The following is a 23,237-nucleotide window of genomic DNA, read 5'->3' on the forward strand; positions in this document are numbered from 1 at the left end:
TGTCTGCACAGAGTCCTGTGATGCGAACTGTGTATGGGTCTCTCTGCTGTGAATACCAGCATAGTATTTGGGGTGTCTCCCGAGTCCTGCAGGAGCAGTCCATTTCCTTCTGAGGGTCTGTGGGTCCTCTTGGGATTCCTGGTGTGTTCGTGCAGGGTGCTGGAGCTAAAATTCATGACGCAAGCCTCCACATGCTGCTCTGTCCGTCCGAGTCTGAGCTGCAATCTAGTCCCGACTCTTGTCCACCATGATGATCCTAGGAACCTTTTTTAAAATTATTGTTATTAAAAACAACAAAACACCAAACTTTTCTCCTTTTTATTTTTTTCTTGCTTCACTTTTAAATCTCAAATTAGTCATTATAGGAGTCAAGTCGCATTGAAATCAGATATGTAGTAAGAGTTTAGATATGGATAAGATTGAAAGTGTGGTCATCAGGGTTTCAGAGGATTTTGCTAATAATAGGATATGTCAGACTTGAAGACCAGAGGGTGGCAGGAATGTGGTCAGATTCAGGCCCTGGGTTGAAGACATAGGCAGGGATGGTGGGAGGGAATTATTGTAGATCTTATGTGTCCTAACATCAAGTCCTAGGTTCAACTGAATTGGTGGTTTTAAATGGGGAGTTTGGAAATGGAAATTAATCTAAGAGGGTTATATCTGCTTTTCTGTTGCTTACAGATTCTTAAGACCCCTCTCTTTCTATTCCTTTCTTATGAGTACCCCTTTCAGCTTACTATTGCTAAGGAAAGGATCTTCTCAAGGGAAACTTTCTTACTTGCCCTAGGAGCCCTGGATGGGAACTCCCCTCCTCAACGGCAGGATGTAGACCATGATTTCTTCCTCCTCTTCAGTGTGGTAGATGAGAACCTCAGCTGGCATCTCGATGAGAACATTGCCACTTACTGCTCAGATCCTGCTTCAGTGGACAAAGAAGATGAGACATTTCAGGAGAGCAATAGGATGCATGGTGAGTTGGGAAAGGGTGGCCACATTGTGACAGGGAACATTGTTGGAGGGTATCCACTGGGCCTAGTATTTGGTGGATGCTTTCACATACATAGTCCTTTTTAGTCATCACAAGGACAAGGAGTAGTAGATGGCTCTTCCCTGTTTTACGTGTGAGGACACTGAGGCTCCTAAGATTATGCAGCAGATAAATGGCACAGCTAAAATTCCAACTCTGATCTCTCTGACTGCATAGATTGTGCTCTTGCCATTAGGCTATTCTGCCTCATAATGTGGAATAGCACACAGGCTAAAGTTATATAGTATATGCTCAATTACTTTGCTGTGGGTTGCCCACTGATACAATTAATTAATATTGATTTGTTTTAAAAAGGAAGAAGTTAGCAGAATTATCCACTTTGTGGAGAAAAATGGTTTCTTTCAAGCTACCTTGCGTATATCTCCCATCCTACTCTGTTCTTATGTCTATAAGGGCATTGACCATATTAATTTAATTAAAAAAGAAACTAAAGGCACAGAAGACCCGAGGCATGAATAGTGAACTGATTTTAGGAATATAAACAAGTCGGTTTTGTTTTTGTTTCATTAAGGAAGTCATTTACTGGCCATTCATGACAGGGGTCGGCTAAAAACCATACAGTCCCCAAAGGAGGCAGAAATTCAGAAGGAAGATGTAAAGGATGGCTTGGACAGCTCAACTTTTTCTTGAATTTTATACCAATTGATTATAATAGCCATGTTAATTAGTCAGCCAATTTGACAGTTGTCCTGTGGAAATTTTTAGAATGAAACCACCCTGAAAGAATAGCCTGCAAAATAACTAAATTCCTTAGAGAGCTTCTTCACATTTCTGGTTTGGAATATTGGCTTTAAGCATTTATTAGCTCTATGGCATTGGGAAAGAAGTAACTTCACCTCTCTGAGCCTTGGTTTTCTCTCTCTTTTCTTAATGAGACTAATGATATCTGCCTATTTCTCAGGGATGTTTTTGAGACTTAAAGAAGATAATACATAGGTCAACACAGTGTGCTGCTTATAACCTCATTTAAATGTTATCTATTATTGTCAAATGGTAAGGCTTCTTCCATTTGGCTGTCCTTTCCTAATCCTGATATTTTCTTTGGGTTTTCTTTTGCAGCAATCAATGGCTTTGTTTTTGGGAATTTACCAGAGCTGAACATGTGTGCACAGAAACGTGTGGCCTGGCACTTGTTTGGAATGGGCAATGAAGTTGATGTCCACACAGCATTTTTCCATGGACAGATGCTGACTACCCGTGGACATCACACTGATGTGGCTAACATCTTTCCTGCCACCTTTGTGACTGCCGAGATGGTGCCCTGGGAACCTGGTACCTGGTTAGTTAGCTGCCAAGTGAACAGTCACTTTCGAGGTGAGATCCAACATTTCTGACCCTTGGGTTGTAAGAGAGAGGTATGATAATGGTCAAAGGAGGCTGGGTTTCTGGCCTGAAGCCATAAATAAGTCCTCCAGTTGAGGCATCTTGGGATAAAGGATAGCACACTAGATTAGAAGTCAGGGGACCCAGATTTTTTCCTGAATCTGCTGGGAAACTTGCTGGATAACTTTGGGCACATCTCTCTGTGTTTAATCTTCCCCATTTTGAACATCAGATAGCTTGGGGATGGATAGGTAGACTTTTAATCAGCTTTTTATTATTTGCTTAGAATTCTGAACAATTAATAGCTGGAGACATTTTCAACATATTGAACAGGGAGTGAAGGAGAGATTAATTAAAAGAGGGTAACATTTCTGTAGGAGATCATGGTGTATTGTAGGTACATAGTTACACTCTGGTTGGAACTCAATAGCAGTAGGAGTGGAAGGTTTTATTTTCAAAGGGAGAAACATTAAAGTAATGTCATTGCAGAGCAATGTATTGAGGAGCACCAGATGCATCAGAGGGGAGGAAGAGCATATGAGGCAATGGAAAGAATAGTAGATAAGTGGTTAGGTTTGAATTGTAGTCTTAGGTTTGTGAAAAGCTTTATATGACTTTAGACAGATTTTCTTTCATTTTCTAGAATTATTTGATTTATGGTAAATTAGAAGGGTGTCAGGAAAATGGTATGTGAGTACTTGAAGTGGATTTTAGTAGGTTAGGAGTTGTAGACTAATAGGATAATAAATCTTGGGTGTTAGGTTTGACACAATAGGGGCCGGTTACATGTGCTCCATTATCCAGGGTATGTCTTACCCCAAAGCTTCCTAGGTAAGAGAGTATAAATATGGATTGGGATTAGAGATGCAGCATGATAGTGGAATAAGCATGGACCTTAGAGACAGACATGCCTGGATTCAAATCCTGGTTCCATCACTTGTTTAGCCACCTTTGATAAATCATGTCACTTCTCTGAGCCTCTTAATAGAAGTAGTGATGTATACCTTCTAAAATTGTAATGAGGTTTTAGAGTAAAAATGTGATTTTGAATCTTAAAGAATAGGGGGATGATGTAACCAAGATAGTAGATATAAGAAAATAAAATGAACACTTAAGATCTGTAGTTGAAAGATGAGAGTTTAAGTCTCAACTCCACCTCTGACTAGCTGTGCAACCTTCGGCAAGTTATTTAACCTGTCTGACCTTTAGTTTTCTTCATCTGCAAAAGGGGACATTAAAAGTCTATTTCATACAATCGTTGTAAAGAATGATAGAGGTAACATATGTACTCCCTGGGACTGAAATTTTAAAAAAGATGTAAAGCACCTGACACAGAACCTACCTAACATAACACATGTTGAAGAAAATGAATATTTTTTCCTCTCCCTTCATCATACCTCAGGTTTCTAATTTACAAATTTCAAATCTCCCTGGGATGCTGCGGGATGCTAATAAAATAATATAGCTGAGTGACCTCTATAAGTTGCTAAGCCAATATAAGACAGTGCCATCCATTGCCATTATGACTCAATGTAGTATATTCCACATTTGAAAACACTACTTAGAATCTACATTTTCCTTACAGTCCCAAGTCTGAAGCTTTATCTTCACTGATAGAAGATGTTCTATTATTTTGGGAACTTCCCAGTTTATAAATAATTAACCCCTATTTTAAATTTGATGCTCCTACCAGCCCCATGAGGTAGATTTTCCTATTCTCTCCTTTGGCAAAAGAGGGAAGCTCAGATTGAGGAAGTGACTTGCCTAAGGTCCTGCAGATAGTGCTTAAAGCTTGGGCTTGAACTCAAGTTTCCTTACTTCCATCTCTGTGATGTTGCTACAATGTGAGCCTTTATGCAGAGGCAGGAATGAGGATCTAGTAAATGCATCAGTGGTGGTATAAGCAAGTGGAGGTACTTGAATTCTACCCTGGACTCTCTCTCTCAGCCAGGCACTTTAAGAGTGAGAGAAAACAGCCCATTTTGGAGCAGGAGTAAAGAGAGTAGTGGAGGGTGGGAGGAGGAAACACTAACAGAAGGAGGAAGGTGAGTCCTCTGGGTTAAAATCCTATTGGATAGAATGGGGTCAGCCATAATGTTCTTCCTTCAGATGGCATGCAGGCACTCTACAAGGTCAAGTCTTGCTCCATGGCCCCTCCTGTGGACCTGCTCACAGGGAAAGTTCGACAGTACTTCATTGAGGCCCATGAGATTCAATGGGACTATGGCCCGATGGGGCATGATGGGAGTACTGGGAAGAATTTGAGAGAGCCAGGCAGGTAAGAGGCAGTGGGATCCCTCTCTTTACTTCTGGATCCAGCTCCAAACATTTATTATCTTTCTTCCAGAAATCTCTCACTTTACTCAGGGATCCAAATCATTGTCTGGCTGGGGTTATATGAACCAACTGTTAGCCAAGTTCTTGTGGCCCCCTGGAGAACTTGCTCTTGGGGAGATACAGGTAGCAAAGCTTTTTGTGGGGTTATTCCATATCCCCACAAAGGGTCCAAGCAGAGTTTGAAGTTGGTCCTACTATAATTCCTGGCCATTTTCATAAAGGAAAGCCCAGGTGGGACCAGTTCTTGTATCAGTTGAAATAGCTTTTTTTTCCAGGTTTCTTCACTTTACCCATTATTTACGTCCTTGCTCCTTCATGTCTTTTCTATAGTCTGAATGAGGCATTTGAGCAGGGGTACAAAAAGCACTCTGAGAAATGTAGGAAGAGAGGCAACCTGCTTTTTGGCTATCACATGCCCATTCTTTTGAAGGAATTTCTCCAAGTTCTCCTGCTTCATCCATGACCCAGATACGGGCAAGATAGAGTAGGAGGTTAGTGCCCTACTCAGTTGCTGGGTCTTAAGTCATACCACTCACTGGGCAATCGATGATGACAGGTCTTCCACAGAGGAGGCACTTGATAGATAACTAAGAGAGGGGTTGGGGGAAGATCCTTCATGGTTATACTTCTAGCAGGAAATAATAGAGTAAATCTGGAGAAAACTTAGGAAAGTTGGTGTTTGAGTCTCAGCACGGATTCCACGATTTCCAACTGGGCTTATTAACATAGTGGGCTTTCATTTTGGAGTGAGAGAAAGGATTATTAATACCTAAGGGTGATTAAGGACAGATGTAGACTATGAATCTCTGGAGGGCAGAACTGGTCCCAGTGCCTGGAAATTATAAGCAAGAATATTCCAACTTACACTAAAATAGAATTCCAATAATTTAAAATATCCAACAGTAAGGGAGATTGTCTCCTCTGGATATGAGTTTCCTATTTTTGGAAAGGCTTAAGCAGAAGCTGTATATAACTTTCTAGTGGTGCTACCAAAGGAGATATCTTCACTGGTGGGAGTTAACTTAGATGAGCTCTGAGGTCCTTCCTAAACATAAAGATTCATAACTTGATGAGACTAAGGGTGAGATGGGCATCTATTTGATACCTAATGAAATCGTATCATATTTTCCTTTTTACACATCAGTATCTCAGATAAGTTTTTCCAGAAGAGCTCCAGCCGAATTGGGGGCACTTACTGGAAAGTGCGATATGAAGCCTTTCAAGATGAGACATTCCAAGAGAAGATGCATTTGGAGGAAGATAGGCATCTTGGAATCCTGGGTGAGGAATTTTTAAATTATGAAATTCATTTACTAGAGCCAGAGTATTGAGGAAGACTTTGAAACTGAGGCCTGGACATCACTTAGGAGCACATTGTAGACCAGCATCTCCCAAAGTGAGTCTTATGAGATGATTGTTTTGTGAAAGGGTTATGAGTCTGTCCCAGCTACTCGGAGAGGCTGAGGCAGGAGAATGGCGTGAACCCGGGAGGCGGAGCTTGCAGTGAGCCGAGATTGCACCACTGCACTCCAGCCTGGGCGACAGAGCGAGACTCCTCTCAAAAAAAAAAAAAAAAAAAAAAAAAAAAAAGAGTTATGGGTCTGAATGTGTTTGTAAAACCACCAAGTTAAGCAGTTAAATAGTGCTTTTTATGCTGCAGGATTTCTAAGAGCCTTAGGTTTATTTTTGTTTATCATGAATCTCCACTTTTTTTCAGTGAATGTCTTCCAATACCACTGATGTACAGTACACATTTTTAGAATTCCTTCTCTAGAAGTATTCCTAAAGGGCTACATAAGGAAGTAGGATTGTATAGGTTCTCAGCAATCTGGGGCCAGTAGCAGATTGGCATGACATGCAGACATACTTGAAATAGGAGGAATGCAGAATAGGCTTAGAGTCTGAACTTGAAGAAGGTATCTAGAAGGGCTAAACCAAGGTTAGATGTGGTTTAGTAACATGATGAAACCAGAAAATAAAATAGGCCAGATGGAAAAAAACTTTGGAAATTAATATAATGGACCATACTCGGGATAGGTGTGTGCCAGTTGATTCTAGATCTGATAATGGACAATAGATCTTACATCAGCTGGATAGGGAGATACAATGAGGAGAAATCCACCATAGGAAAGAGAGATGGTCGTGAGCCTGAAGGAATTATCATTGGCTGGACTTCAGTATGAGTGTCCAGTCTTTGAGATGAGGTGAAACATTAGATATGGAAATTGAATAGGAAACCAAGCTAGAAACTCTGACCAAGGGTTAGAGCCAGAATAAGTGCTCAGTTTTGGTACTTTTTGTCAGCTTCAAAGATGACCTAAGCTAGATTACATGTGGTGGGTAGTGAAGTTCAGAAGAGTCCAGGAGTTGTGGCTAGATTACCTAGTCCAGTGCCTGGATAGAAGATATCATAATTCTCTTTGCTCAGAATTGGTTTCAGATTGAGGCAAGCACAGGTCTTAGATAGGTCCACAAAGACATGTAGCTGTGGGATCTGGGACAATAAAGTAAGTGAAAATGAGATTGGGCCTGACAATGGGATGAGAGAAATTGATGGCCTCTGGTCCTGGCTGAATGGCTAATTAACCATTTAAATTTGCATAGGTAAATTCCACCTCTCTCAGCTGAAATTTTCTCATCTGTAAATTAGAGTTAATAATTCCTGCCCTATATGACTTAAAATGATGTTTGAGAATCAAAATAAGATAATGGATTTTCCAGTGTTTTCTGTAACTGTAAATTGCAATATACTTGAAAGGGATTGTTATTATTATTACAAAGAAAAGAGTTTTTTATTTTCTTCTTCACTTTCACTTTCCTTTTCTTTCCCTCCTTCTTCCATTTCCTTCCTCCATGTTTATCCCTTTCATCATTCTCATTGCCTCTCTTTCCCATTTTCCAGGGCCAGTGATCCGGGCTGAGGTGGGTGACACCATTCAGGTGGTCTTCTACAACCGTGCCTCCCAGCCATTCAGCATGCAGCCCCATGGGGTCTTTTATGAGAAAGACTATGAAGGCACTGTGTACAGTGATGGTGAGCCAACAGGGTTTCTAGTAAATGTGGGCTCTAGGTGGTACCATGTGTCTCTAGAAAACAAATAAATGGGAGATGGGGAGGATGAAGTAGGCAGAATTAGTTGCCATATGTGGATGTTGTTGAATGAATGAATAATATAATAGTAAAACAGGGCTAGGCTTCAATAATAAGAGAAAATTTCTTTTAAATATATTTAAATATATCCTGATTTAAAAAATAAGTTTATTATAGAACTCTGAAAAGCAGACAATTACAAAGTAAATAAGCATCATTTATAGATTGTCACATAAATTTTGATATACCGTTAAATATTTTTATGTGCTTATACAAGTCTATATACAGAGATATGTGATCATATGGTTTGTATAGTTTTGCATCCTAATATTCTCAGTTACCATTGTATTGTGTTTGTTTTTCTATGCCATTATAATGCTACAAACATTTTAATGACTATAAAACACTTTATCTCAAGGATTTGTCATAATTTATTTACTTTTTCCTCTATTGCTTGGACATGTAGGTTTTTTCAGTATTTTTGAATATTGTAAGTCAGGTTGCAATGAATGAATGCATATATCCTAGCTTGCATTTTGGATTACTGTATCAGGAGAGAATCTTAGAAGTGAGAATATTGTGTAATTAATTTTTTACTTTATCTGAGAACATTAATGCATGCTAATTCTAGCCAAAATATAAAAGAAAAACTGAAAGCATAAAGAGCAAAGTTGCAGACAAATCTAGAATGAACATTCTATAAGGCAACTGGTCTAGTCTCTTCAAGAAGTCAATACTATCAATAAGGGGATTAGAGACATAACAAATGAAATGTGTGAATTTTGATTGATTCTGCTTGTAAAAATAGCTTTAGGAGACATTTTGGAGATAATCGCAAAATTCTTGATATAGCCTGGGTATTAGATGTTATTAGGGAATTTTCTTAGGTGGAATAATGGCATTATAGTGACATAGGAAATGCGTGCTAATATCATGATATTTGTATTCTACTTCCACATGATTCAACAAAAGCAAACAAAAACTGTATGTATGTGTGTGTAGATGTATATACACATAGATTAGATAAATAAAGATGGCAAAATGTTAGCAATAGACTCTAGGTGATAGGTTGGTCATTGCACTATTTTTTAAAGTTTTCTGTGTATTTGAAAATTTGAAAAGTAAGAAATAATGAATGAATAAGGAAAGATAGGTTAAAACCATCCTAAATTATAGCCCCTTGTTATAAGCTATACTAGAAATATCCTTCCATATGTTTCTTTGGACGTTTTCATAAACCTTTCTTCAGAATATATTTTTAAGTTGGGGAATTGCTATATCAGAGGATATGTACATTAAAATTTTTGGTGCCTACACCCAAATTGCTCTCTGGAAAGATTTGCAGTCCTATCAGTTTAGAGTTCCATTAGCAGTACCTGAGGAGGACTCCTTTTCTTACAACCTCATCAGCACTGGGGAAATCTTTTTAATCTTGTCAAAATGGCAGTCTTGTAGGCAAACAACAGCATCAACAAAACTCACTGTTGTTTTGATTTATGTTTGTTTGATTATTTCATGTTGAAAATTCAGTATTTGTTGCATATATTATTCTACTTGTGCATATGAACCTTTTAAAGAAATAGCTTTGTCTACATTTTTGTGTACTTTTTTTTCAAATTTTGTCTACATTTTTTTTCAAAAGTGTTATTCCCTTTTACATTTACACTCTTTATAGGTGAGTGAGTAGGGTAGGTGCCATCTAAACCACTTCTTGCCATCATGCATTATTACAATTTGTAAAATCTTTGCTAAATTAATTTGCAAAAAAGTTATCTAGCTATTTTCAATTGTACTTCTTTGATTACTGATGGCATGAAAATTTGAAAAAGGTCTGTACATTGCTTGACCATGTCTTGTTTCCATTTTAGAAATTACAGCCTTAGTGTTTTTTATATATATGTATATATATACATACATACATAACATATACACACCCACATGTACATAATACATATTAAAAGAAAAAAATATTAAATAATCAGAGCCGTTCAAAGATGACATGGACTATAATGGCAGGTAGTGAGTCCCCCATCACTGGAGAGTTTTAAGCAGAAGTAGGGATGTAAGAGCAGATTAATGTACGTTTTCAAGTGAGAGATGTTCCAAATAAGTCTTAAAGTCCCTTTTAGTTCCAAGGTCCTATGATTTTGGAAAACTGAAACATAGGGAAGATTAAATTGCTGCATTTCATATAGTAAGTAGTGGCAGAACGAGAAAATAAACTCATCTCTTGACTCCTTGACCAGAGTTCTCCTCAATATTCAATATTCCATGTTGCTGCTACTGCTGCTCCAAAATGCCTTTGTAGTTCCTAATCTTTATTTCACTGTTTGGAGCTGATGATTCTCATTCTAGTCAATCTAGGTAATAAGTCCCGTATTTTCCCTGCAGGCTCATCTCACCCTGGTTTGGTTGCCAAGCCCTTTGAGAAAGTAACATACCGCTGGACAGTCCCCCCTCATGCCGGTCCCACTGCTCAGGATCCTGCTTGTCTCACCTGGATGTACTTCTCTGCTGCAGATCCCATAAGAGACACGAATTCTGGCCTGGTGGGCCCGCTGCTGGTGTGCAGGGCTGGTGCCTTGGGTGAAGATGGCAAGCAGGTATTGTCAGGGTTATCTGGCTGGAAAGCCTGCTGGGAGAAGGACAAAGCTGGGTTGCTGGATAGGAGTTAAGCATGGAACTGGGTTCTAAAGTTTAGGGAATAGAAGAAAAATAATCAAGCTGGTCCATCGGAAATTAATAGTTGGTGACCTCATGCTATCTTGCATGTTATTTTTTGTACTGACAAATATATATATCTTCCTTAGCCTTGCAGATAATTCATGATATCCTTTCATCATCTTCTTCTTTCCTCCCTCCTTCCCTCCCTGCCTCCCTCTCCTTTTCCCTCTCCCTCACCTCGGGGGCCCCTAAACCTTGCTCCTGATCCATAAATCTGCTTTAATATTTGCTTGTCTTCTTTTGTATTCAGCCCACGATTTCTAGCTGTGTAACACTGAGTGAGCTACTTAGCTTCTCTTTGACTCTGTTTCCTCATTTGTAAAAACGGGATAACAATGGAAGAAGACACATTGGATTTCTGTGAAGATTAATTAAAATAATCCATATAAAGTGCTTAGCACAGTGTCTGGCACATATTAAGCACTCAGTAAATGTTAGTGGTAACAATAATTACCATTGATATTACTTATCTTTTATTTTCTAGTTTCCCCCCAAGACCCTCCGCTGCTTTTCTAGCCACCTCCCCTCATTCCTCTCCCCAGGTGATTACCAGCTCTCTTCTTTTACACTCTTTACCTCTTATTTCCTATCCTATGCTCCTTCTCTGCCCACTTTTATACATTCTTCCCTGTCAGGCTTGTCCTTTTATTCTGATTTTCTTCTCTCATCTGCAATTTGAGATTACCTAAGGAAAAACTGCTGCAGCTCTGGATAGGAGATATGGGCTCAAAATGGGAAAAGGAAATGGGAAAGAATCTGGCTTCCCTTGATCTGTAACGACACAGTCCACAACTGCTGAAACTGTTGTCATTGTTCCCTCTACTTTCTTCTATTGGGCCTGCAGAAAGGGGTGGATAAAGAATTCTTTCTTCTCTTCACTGTGTTGGATGAGAACAAGAGCTGGTACAGCAATGCCAATCAAGCAGCTGCTATGTTGGATTTCCGACTGCTTTCAGAGGATATTGAGGGCTTCCAAGACTCCAATCGGATGCATGGTATGGGGAGTACTTTTGCCCTGGGCTAAATTGAGGGTCCTAAGTAAAATCTAACTTTATCTGTAATCATGACCAATCCTGAAAACACTGATTTTATTGGTCATCTCTGTCCAAGAGGTGAGCTAGATTGAGAGATTCAACCGAACACAACAGATCTTATACTTAGTACCTTTGGGTGCTGTGTTCTGTGTTACACAGTATGGGGGAAACTGGAAGAAAGTACTGCGAAATGAGGGTTGTGCACAAGAAATCTACAAGAGATTGTGAAGAATAAGCCAGATGATACCTTTCCAATCTTATCTCCCCTCTTCCTTATATTTTAGTACCTTGGCTCCCCCACCCCATACTCCAGCCAACTGGGGCTATTTTTCTTTGTGAACATGCTGATTCCATGCTTTTGCAGTGCTGTTCCCTTCACTTGCAATGCTCCATCTCTTGGTTCCCATTACTAGTTAGTTTAATCATTTGGAAAAAGTAAAACCATCTCATGAGCAAAGTTCATTCCAGTTAGAATTTACTGAGTGCCTAATTGGTACTAGGTAATGTGCTAGGTGCTCGGGCAGTCACATAGATATAGAAAAAAAAATGATATGCTTCCTGTTATGTCAATCCAGTGCAGGAAATAGATTTTTAAGTAAATCACCAGAAAGTATATCAGTTACAATCCATGGCAACTGATACTGCAGAATTTTGTGGGATAAAAGTTTCATGGATCAAAGAGAGAGTAATAACTGCTTTACAGAGGATATCTGAACAAAGATATGATGGGTAAGTGGTAGGATGCCATAGAAAGAGACCATAAGGGAAGTTTATTCCAGAAAGAGGAAACTGTGTGAAAAGTCAACAGGTATTATCAAAGCACCTACAATGTTTAAAGCTTTGGTAATGCAGAGAAAAATAGAGCTCACAGGACTATTGTGTGTGTGTGTCTGTCTGTGTGTGTGTGTGTGTGTGTGTGTGTGTATGGAAGAGGATGGGAGGACAGACTGCAGGTAGGGGTACCAGAGAGGAGGCTATTTTAGGAGTTCAGGCCAGGGAGGATGAGGGCCAGAACCAGGGCAGTAGCAGTGAAGATGAAGAGGAGGAAACAGGTTGAGAGCCGAAGATGGAATTTTCAGATCCCCAACACGTTATGGGGGGGTGGAAAATGAGATCAATATGGAAAAGGAACAATCAGAGTGGTTGTAAAACGACCAGAAAGTATGTTGCCACAGAAACCAAGGAAGGAGAGTTTCAAGAAATAGGGAATAGGAGAGATTGGGGTGTGTGTGTGTGTGTGTGTGTGTGTGTGTGTTTGTGGTAGTGGAGAGTAGTTCAATGTTGTCAGGATGTGTACCATGGTGGAGGTGAGGCCAGAAAGGACAGTTGAGTGCTCATCCCAAAGACAGAGATATTCACGAGTAGAGTTAAAGTGGCTTAGAGAGGAAGGCAGAGGAGTTGAGGATGACTCAGCAGTTTCAAGTTGTGTGAAACCATAGTACATAGCTGATGCCATGCTCCTGGCCAGTGCTGGAGTAGTCTGGTCTCATCTCCCCACCTTGTCTTGTGTTCTTGTTTTCCAGCCATTAATGGGTTTCTGTTCTCTAACCTGCCCAGGCTGGACATGTGCAAGGGTGACACAGTGGCCTGGCACCTGCTCGGCCTGGGCACAGAGACTGATGTGCATGGAGTCATGTTCCAGGGCAACACTGTGCAGCTTCAGGGCATGAGGAAGGGTGCAGCCATGCTCTTTCCTCATACCTTTGTCATGGCCATCATGCAGCCTGACAACCTTGGTAAGTGCCTTAGCGGCTGACCCTAGAGGCTTTGTTGGGTATAGGGCCAGGAACGGGGTCGGGAAGAGGGAGGGATGGTGAAGAGATAAGAAGAGGTATGTTGAGGGTTCTAGGAAGTTTTTAAAAACACTTGTCTTTTTCTTCTTCAATGTGCTTTCCATGTTCTGGTTACTTGGATTCCCTACTCAGCTGCAGGCAGAATAGAGTTAGTAGAAGGTGGAGGAAGCTCTTTTCTGGAACAACAGAAGGGAAGTTGGGATGTTGCTCAGCTTTAGTGAAGTTCTTATACGGCAGGGAGTGGACTTGACCACAGAGAGATTTTATAGGTACAGTACTTTTATTGGGAGGAAGGTCAATAAAATGCACTTATAAGTGCTATCAAATTGATATTCTGTGAGGCTTTCTACAGACTCTCATTTCTGATCTCTCCCTCTCTCTTTCTCTTTCTCCCCGTGATACACCCCACCCCCTGCTCCCTGCCACCCCGTGTGTGTGTGTGTGTGTGTGTGTGTGTGTGTGTGGTGATGTAACAATTTCAGCCTGGAAATCAGAACACAGGAGCCCTAGTTCAGGCTCTTTCATTAACTTGCTGCGTAACTTTGGTCTAACTGCTTCCCTTCTCTCTAGCTAGATTTCTTCCTCCCTTGATTCTTTCCTTTCTGCCTTCCTTCCTTCTGTCCTTTTGTCCTCCCTCCATCTCTACTTCCCTCTATATCCTTTTTCTTCCTTTTATGAAGATATTTGACTATAATCTTTCTTCAGATTCTATGTATTTCTAGCATTTCATAATGGAGCAGTTACCTTCTTTAGTCCCTATGGTGTATTTTTTTTTCCAACCATTAGATGGCAATAGTGTTTATAAGAACAACCTGTCAGCTCCACGCAGTTCCTATTAAACTTTTGTTTCACTCCTGTAAATTCCATTCATATTTGGGGGGAAAAACATCCTTGAACAAGTGTCTTCAACACTTTAATAATATTAACCTAGTCCTGAGTTTCACAAACACTTGGCATAAAGCTGGTCTCCTCAGAAATAGAAAGGACCATTTGGAGGCTATTGCAGTTTTCTCTGTGAGAGAAGGTTGTGGTTTGGACTAGGGAAGTGGCAGTGGAAACGAAAAAATAATTTTGAAGGAATTGCTGATAGGATTTACTGATGCAATAGATAAGGGTGTTAAGGGAAATAGAAGAAGTAGATGTGGAAAGAAATGAGTAGACCCTTTCTTTCAAGGTGTTTATAAACTAGTAGAAGGGATCATTTTAGAAGAGAGGGGCACTTAGCCCTTTAACATGTGGTTTAGATATAAAGTGCATTAGAGGTGGAGAGGTGAAGAATGTAGGACTCTATTTGGGCCAAAATAGTCAGGGAGGGCTTTCTGGAAAAGAAACATGAATTGAGTCTTGGATAATGAGTGGACTCTCATAGATACTTGGGGGTGGGGTGGGCAGGTAAGTTCCAGAAAGAGGGTAACAAAAAGAATGAAGATTTCAAGGTAGGAATGAATGAGATGTGTGAGAGAAACAGTCAGAGTTCCATGTAGTTGGAGTGCTAGTTGAGTTTGAGATAATGTGTGGGAAGTGGAACTGGATTGGTAGTTTGGGGCCAACTCATAGAAGGCTTTGAAAGCTAGGAAGAAGAGTTTGTAGTGATGGGATAAGCACTGAGCAGCAAAGTAAGGAAACAATGAGAGTAATGTTCTAAGAAATTTAGCTTCTTTGGATTGACATTGAGTGTGAGTATCCTTGAGGTAGAAATTTGGAGCTTAAGATCTGGTCCAGGCAACTCCACAACACAGACATTTAAGACTGTTACCTGTGCATTCCATTGTAAAAAAAGGAGTGAAGGACCTTCTAAAGCTGTCTTAGGTAAGCATCCCTCTGAAATCAAGATATTCTCTTTTTTTTTTTTAGCTAACTATTGAAGTCTACTTTATTTCTTTGGTACTTGATAGGAGACAACTCATCAATGTTTTTCTTGGAATAAGAATTATTACAGCTATATTTACTTATTTATAGCATCACTTAACTGAACATTGAATATGTTCTATACTAAGCACTGTTCACAAATTATTGTGTTTGATTGTAAAACAACCAAATAAAGTAAAATAATCCTCATTTTACTGATGAGGGAACTGAAAAACACAGAGGTTTAGCAATTGCCACAAGGTTTTATGTGTGTGTATATATATATATACACACACACACAATATATTATATATATATATGATTTATATATAATAAATGAAAGACAGGGTTACCAACCATGGCAGTTTGCCTAGTACTGAGGGGTTTCTAGGAATATGGGACTTACAGTGCTAAAACTAGGAACACCCTGGAAGAAGTTGGTTATTCTAGTGGCAGAGTTTAGTTTTAATAAATCCAGTGTATGTAGCTTTGGAGCTGGAGCTCTTAACCTTTGAGCTCATTACTCTCAATAAACTTTAAATACTCTTTTATCTCTGTGTAGTTAAGGCAAGAGCCTTATCTGAGACTATCTGAAACTAACTATTTTCTGCAGTATTCCTAGGGAAAGGCAGGAAATCCCCCAGGCACCACCCGGGGGTGTTCTGAGTCAGATTTTTCTCTCTGATCCTCCCTCAGGGACATTTGAGATTTATTGCCAGGCAGGCAGCCATAGAGAAGCAGGGATGAGGGCAATCTATAATGTCTCCCAGTGTCCTGGCCACCAAGCCACCCCTCGCCAACGCTACCAAGCTGCAAGAATCTACTATATCATGGCAGAAGAAGTAGAGTGGGACTATTGCCCTGACCGGAGCTGGGAACGGGAATGGCACAACCAGTCTGAGAAGGACAGGTAAGCCTTCAGAAATGGAGAGATTACACTTTTAGAAAAGCATTTTGCAAATGAGAATACTGAAATTCTGAGATGAGGAGACTCTTATCTCAGGTCTCCTAATATGATACCAACAGATTTGGGAGATGGGGCTATAATGCAGCTCTTATGAATTCTAGCTCACTGCTGCTTCCATATTGATATAGGGAGGGAATAAAGCTTGCCCACACCTTCACCCTCTTAATCTTTGTCTCTCTTCTTTCAGTTAGCTGGAAGTATTTACCCTGGGACTTAAATTTTAGAGGATTTACTCAAGGGACTGAATGTCTCAAGCTCAGCTGTCCCTTGACAAAATGGCATTGCATTTATTAAGGTACAGACTAAGCTATGTAGCAGAAAATGTCTAAAAACAGAGTGATTTAAATATGATAGAATTTTATTTCTTATTCATATAATAATACAAATACGAGCAATTCAGGGCTGGCAGGTGAACCCTATCATCCTCAGCACTTGCTTTCCTTTCTGGGGCCAAGATGCCTGTTCCAGTTGTAGCTATTCCCAGCTATCATGAAGAAAGAAAGAAGTCCAGGGCAAGCAGCATTGTCTATAAGGACACAGCATGGAAGTTGTATATATCACTTTTTGTTATACTCTGTTGTTCTGAACTAATTCTTATGGTCATCCTTGGCTGCAAAAAGAGTCTGAAAAATGTAATCTCTAATTAGTCAGCCATGTGCTCAGCTAAAAGTTAGGTGATTCTATTACTAAAAAGGAAGGAGAGAACAGAAATGGAGATACAAATTAGCAGTCTCCACTACTTTGTTTTTAGTGCTGTCACTACACTTTAGCAATTTTTACTCTTTATGTTGTTCATTGAAGGTTGAAATCTTCCTGCTAAACATCTAAAATTTTTACTTTATTTTTAATTCCTGATTTTTGGTGTTCAGATAGACATACAATTATCAAAACAAAACTCCATGGAACCTATATTAAGTTTTCTATAAACAGAAGCAGATAACTGGGCTGGACATTTTTTTGAAGATTCCATCTATCACCTCTGTCTATATACATGCTAAAAGGAAAATATATTACTAATTGATATTGACTTTGAAAACACTAATTTAAGCCACAATTGAATTATCAGCAACTACTGAGAATAAAATTTGACTTTATGTAGAAATCAGTTATTTATTTAGTTCCTCTCATTTGTTTCTGATCAGAACCCAGTGAGATACATCTAACAAGATCTTATAATTAAAAAAAAAAAGAAAAAGGAAAAGAGATATTTACATCAGTGTTTTAAAATATATTATTAGTTGCTAGCATTCAGGTAGGGCCCAAGTGAGAAGAGTTTTTTTTAATAATTTGGACTTTTATTTTAGATTCAGGCAGTACATGTGCAGGTTTGTTACATGGGTATATTGTGCGATGCTGTTTTAGAGTATGAATGATCCTGTCATCCAGGTAGTGAGCATAATATCCAATAGTTAGTTTTTCAACCGTTTTCCGCATCCCTCCTCCCCCTTTAGTAATCTCCAGTGTCTCTTGTTAAATCTTTCTTTTAATTAATTTCAAATTTTATTTTAGGTATGGGGGTACATGCGCAGGTTTGTTACATGGGTATATTAAGTGATGCTGAGGTTTGGGGTACAGATCCCATCACATAGGTGGTAGTAAGCATAGTACCCAATAGTTTTTCAACCCTTGCCCCCCCACCCCAATTTCTATTGTTGCCATCTTTATGTCCATAAATACCCAATGTATAGCTACCACTTATAAGTGAGAACTTTTTTGTTTTCTGTTCCTGCATTCATTTGCTGAGAAATTAATGGCCTCCAGCTACATCCATGTTGCTGAAAAGGACATAATTTCATTCTTTTTTAAGTCTGCATACAATTCCATTGTTTATACGTACCACATTTTCTTTATCCAGTCCACCATTGATGGGCACCTAGGTTGATTCTATGTCTTTGCTATTGTGAATAGTGCTGTGATGAACATACGAATGCATGTGTCTTTTTGGTAGAATGATTTATTTTTCTTGCTTTTTTTTTGAGATAGAGTCTCACTCTGTCACCCAGGCTGGAGTGCAGTGGTGTGATCTTGGCTCACTGCAACCACCACCTCCCAGGTTCAAGCAATTCTCCTGCCTCAGCCTCCCAAGTAGCTGGGACTACAGGTGCACGCTGCCACACCCATTTATCGTCCATTTTTAATGGGGTGATTTGTTTTTTGCTTGCTGAATTGTTTCAGTTTTTGGAAATTTTAAAAAGTGACTTCCCCTCTCTGAGCCTGGGTATACTCATCTTGAAAATGATGCAGTATAAGATGAAAGAACGGGACTAGAAAAGGAGGGAGGGAAGGAGCAGCAGACTTGAATCTAAATCCTGGCTCACTTTCTGGCTAACAATGTCACTTGTAGAGTAAGTCCTGTCATCTCTGTGCAACTGATTGCACCTCTGGCACCTACCTACCCCATAGACCTATTAGAAATATCAAATGATAAATCTGTTTGTAAACTAGACAGAATCCTATAAGGAGAAAATCTGTAAGATTTTATTCCCTCCCTATGTCTCACCATCTTTGCCCTCTGGTTGCAGCAGTAGTTAATACTTTCCTGCCACCTTGTACCTTGCCTTCTGTAAAACTAATTTCATCAAGACATCATTAGGGCTGGAGCTAAAGCCTGTGGCTTCTGATTCTTAGCCCAGTGCTCTTATAGTATGAATTATATACCAAATTTCTATCTGGATGATGGCAAACAAGGAAACCTGCCATCCTTTTTTTTTTGGACAAAGCCTCACTCTGTTGCCCAGGCTGGAGTGCAGTGGCATGATCTTGGCTCACGGCAACCTCTGCCTCCCAGGTTCAAGCGATTCTTGTGCCTCAGACACCCAGGTAGCTGGGATTACAGGCACAAGCCACTACACCCAGCTGATTTTTTTTTTTTTTTAATTTTTAGTAGAGATGGGATTTTGCCATGTTGGGCAGACTGGTCTCAAACTCCTGAGCTTAAGCAATCTACCTGCCTTAGCATCCCAAAGTGCTGAGATTACAGGCGTGAGCCACTGTGTATGGCATATCTGCCATCTTTAATTTTGGTTATGCATCCAATGTGGTGGGAAGTCTGACATTAGAAGAAATAGGGGCCGGGTGTGGTGGCTCACGCCTGTAATCCCAGCACTTTGGGAGGCCAAGGTGGGTGAATCATCTGAGGTCAGGAGTTCAAAACCAGCCTGACCAACATGGAGAAACCCTGTCTCTACTAAGAAATACAAAAATTAGCCGGGCGTGGTGGTGCATGCCTGTAATCCCAGCTACTCTGGAGGCTGAGGCAGGAGAATCGCTTGAACCTGGAAGGTGGAGGTTGTGGTGAGCCGAGTTCATGCCATTGCACTCCAGCCTGGGCAACAAGAGCGAAACTCCATCTAAAAAAATAATAATAATAAATAAATTTTAAAAAAAGAAAAAAAAGAAATAGGTCCCACTTTTTTTTTTTCTATCTGTGACATGAAGCTGGTTCTGACTTAGCTTCCCCATAAATATTCAAATGAAAATGAGGGGTTGATGGCCAAGTGCTGATAGTACTCTTTGGATTCCTCTAGTTATGGTTACATTTTCCTGAGCAACAAGGATGGGCTCCTGGGTTCCAGATACAAGAAAGCTGTATTCAGGGAATACACTGATGGTACATTCAGGATCCCTCGGCCAAGGACTGGACCAGAAGAACACTTGGGAATCTTGGGTAAGGGAATTCCACTTCCCTCCTAGTGTTTAGCAACCTGAACTGCACCTAGGGAAGCTATGTTATACCAGGATGGCCCCACTATTCCCCATTCTCAATGTTTTCATATGATATACTGGAATTATGGAATATTTTATGAAACAACCATGACAATAAACAGTGAAGGGGGAGGAAAGAAATCATGAATTCTGCTGCAACATGAACCAGGTTTTGCTGGGTTTTCTATATCTTCAAGGTATGAGTCTCTGAGGATGGTAAGTTGTAATAAATGCTAGGGGCAAGAGAACTTAGGAACATCAAAAAGTGAAAAACTATATATATATACACAAGGAATCAGTTTTTTCATTGTACCCCTGTTTAATTATTGCTTTAAGTGTTTTCCCCCTTATTCTAGTTATGGTACAGAAGGGACCCACTGACTCCTGAAGAGATCCTCTCAATTCTATATTGTCTGCCAAACTTATCAATCCTTATCATCAATGATTCCACAGCACCTTGATTCTCTAGACCCTTGGGCTGTTATAGATAGAGGGTAGGGGTGGGAAAAGTGGAGGTAATTGGAAGTATAATCTTGTCATTGAAGTACCTTCATCCTGTGGGTAGTAGTAACAGTTTAAGGACTTCTGAATCTAAAAATGGAGCCAGCCGTGCCTTCTAGGTCTTAGAAGGATGTTTTCTCAGGGTAAACCCCTAATTCTATGAAGTGCTCATGTATGTCCCTTTCTTTAATGCTCCCTGTGCTCCTGAATTAATGAAACTTTATTTATTTACTTATTTTTGTTTACATTAGGTCCACTTATCAAAGGAGAAGTTGGTGATATCCTGACTGTGGTATTCAAGAATAATGCCAGCCGCCCCTACTCTGTGCATGCTCATGGAGTACTAGAATCTACTACCAGCTGGCCACTTGCTGCTGAGCCTGGTGAGTGGGGACACTTAGTGAAAGAACAAAGGACATGCATCACCTCTGCTTCAGGCTTCTGGATTTTTCCTTAAAAATTAATGTGCTTCAGACTGGAGTGGTAGCTCATTCCTGTAATCCCAGCATTTTGAGAGGCTGAGGCGGGTGGATCACTTGAAGTTAGGAGTTCAAGACTAGCCTGGCCAACATGGTGAACCCTCATCTCTACCAAAAATACAAAAATTAGCTGGATGCAGTGGCGCGCACCTACAGTCCCAGCTACTTGGGAGGTTTAGGCAGGAGAATCTCTTGAACCCAGGAGGTGGAGGCTGCAGTGAGCCAAGATCATGCCACTGCACTCCAGCCTGGGTGACAAGTAAGACTCCATCTCAAATATATACATATATATATATATATATGTATATATATGAGCTTAGAGACCTGAAATAGGAATATAGCCAAAACTAAGCCACAGCCTGAGTTTTTCTCTATCAAATACTCATTTTCTCAATCCCCGAATAGGCTATGGCTTAGACTTGGCTAATATTCCTGTTTCAGATCTCTAAGAAAATACCCTTGGATACAGTATGAGCTCCTAATCTTGGCTAGAGAGTGATGTGACCTAGACCACAAGCTGATCATTCAGCCCTTAGCCTAGTAGATAAAGTTCTTGTACCCTTCTTGCAGACTAAATTCTAACCCCAGTCACATACTAAGCTCCTAATACTAAATGTAGAATGATCATAATCTTGTCAATATTCTCTTTTATTAATTCATTCATTGAATAAACACTCACTGGAGGCCTACTGGGTGACAGGAACAATTTTAGAATCTATTGATGCAGTAGTGAACACTTGCTCCTGTCTTGAAGAAACTTGAGCAATTATGATAGAAACAGGTAAACTGGTAACTATAATCCAGTGTGTTGTGTTAATAGGAGTTTTTACAGTGTGATAGGCATGTGAAGAAAAGGGTATTTAATCTAATGTTTGGATAGTAAGGAATGGTTTTCCAGATTAGGTGATATCTCAGCTGAGACCTAAATCAGTAGTTTTCAAACCTTAGCATGTGTCAGGATCACCTAGAGGCTTGCTAAAACACAGATTGCTGGAATCAACTTTGAAAATCTCTGATTCAGTAGGTGTGTGATGGAGCTCAGGAATTTGCTCATTTAAACAAGTTCTCATGCTGCTAGTTTAGAAACTACACTTTGGAAACAGCTGACCTAAAGGATGAAGAAAGGGACATACGGGTGAAGGTAAAGTGTAGTGTGGAAGAAAAGCAGGGAAAAGGAAGTTCCAGATTTAAAGAATGCAGTGTGCAAAGGCCAAGAGATTGAAGTTGGTGTAAAGGAGAAGGGATAGATTCTAAAAAGATCAATGAGGTAAAATAAGCAAGATATGGTGATTAATTGGATTTTGAAGGTGAGAAAGATAAGTATTATTGAATGATATCGGTGTTTTTGGAGAAAGATTCTTAAATAATACCCAGTTTTTGATTTGGATAACCAGGGAAATAGTGATACCATTCATCAAGATAGGGAACATAAGAGAAAGGTGACTTGAGATGGAGTGGGAGGATTGGAGTATTGGATGATGATGAGTTCCCTTTTGAATTTGTTAAATTTGGTGTATTTGTAAGATGATGAAATGTAGGTATCTAGACATAAAGATAGACATACAGATCTGGAGCCCAGGAGGAAAGTATGCTCTGAAGGAATAGATGTGGGAGGCATCAACATCTAGGTAGTGGTTAAAAGCACAAGAGTGAACACAGTTACCCCAGAAGAGTATATTGAATGAGAAAGTAAAAATACTAAGATGAGACCCTGAGGAAGGCCAATTTTTAAGGGAGGTACCGATTGAAATGTGAGCCTGAGAAAAAGTTAGCAAAATAGGAGGAAAACCAAAATGAGATTACAGATGTTAAGAAAGGTCATGTCAAGGATGAAGTAGTCAACAGCTTCAGCTGCTTCAAAGAGTTCAAATAAAATAAGAGCAGAAAATTTTCCGTTGTTTATAGCAATAGGGAAATGGCTGATGATTTTAATAAATTGGGGAAAGAAGCGATATCAGAATGCATTAAAGAGTAATTGAGAGATAAGAGATTGAAAACAGTGAGTATGGTTTAATTTTAAGACTTAGGCAGAATAATTTTAGGTAATGAGAAGGTCAGGGGTGTGCCCAAAGTCTAAAGTAAAGTGGAGGCAAAGGACACTACAGTTGAGGAGATCTAGGGACTAATAGGCTAGAGTGTTGGATAAATCATCCACATGCACCTTGAAATCACTCAGAAAAATGATGGGGATTGGGGTGGAAAAGAGGATGGTGATCCAGGTACTAAAATAATCAATAAATGACCATTAAGAGAGAAGGGATACATTGGAAGTTGGGAAACCAGTTAGAAGGTTGTAGTGATCTACAAGTGATGATAGTGGCTTAAACAAAGGTGATAGAAAATGAGAATGGAGACAACTATATAAATTTGAGGGATGTTAAGGCAGA

General features: G+C 39.7%; 1 protein-coding gene across 2 annotated transcripts in view; it reads left to right on the top strand.

Moving 5' to 3' along the window:
* HEPH (hephaestin) overlaps positions 1-23,237 on the top strand; it is a 102,554-nt gene that overhangs the window by 17,194 nt on the left and 62,123 nt on the right. For both annotated transcript variants that reach the window (XM_032757084.2, XM_032757086.2), the window contains exons 5-15: positions 788-970; positions 2,108-2,362; positions 4,481-4,649; positions 5,853-5,989; positions 7,611-7,742; positions 10,191-10,402; positions 11,368-11,518; positions 13,081-13,293; positions 15,895-16,108; positions 19,693-19,832; positions 20,623-20,754. In XM_032757084.2, coding sequence (XP_032612975.1) covers positions 788-970; positions 2,108-2,362; positions 4,481-4,649; positions 5,853-5,989; positions 7,611-7,742; positions 10,191-10,402; positions 11,368-11,518; positions 13,081-13,293; positions 15,895-16,108; positions 19,693-19,832; positions 20,623-20,754 — 1,938 coding nt within the window. The remainder of the gene's footprint in view (positions 1-787; positions 971-2,107; positions 2,363-4,480; positions 4,650-5,852; positions 5,990-7,610; positions 7,743-10,190; positions 10,403-11,367; positions 11,519-13,080; positions 13,294-15,894; positions 16,109-19,692; positions 19,833-20,622; positions 20,755-23,237) is intronic.

This window comes from Hylobates moloch, unplaced genomic scaffold, assembly GCF_009828535.3.
Source record: "Hylobates moloch isolate HMO894 unplaced genomic scaffold, HMol_V3 SCAFFOLD_7, whole genome shotgun sequence".
Classification (NCBI taxonomy): domain Eukaryota; kingdom Metazoa; phylum Chordata; class Mammalia; order Primates; family Hylobatidae; genus Hylobates; species Hylobates moloch.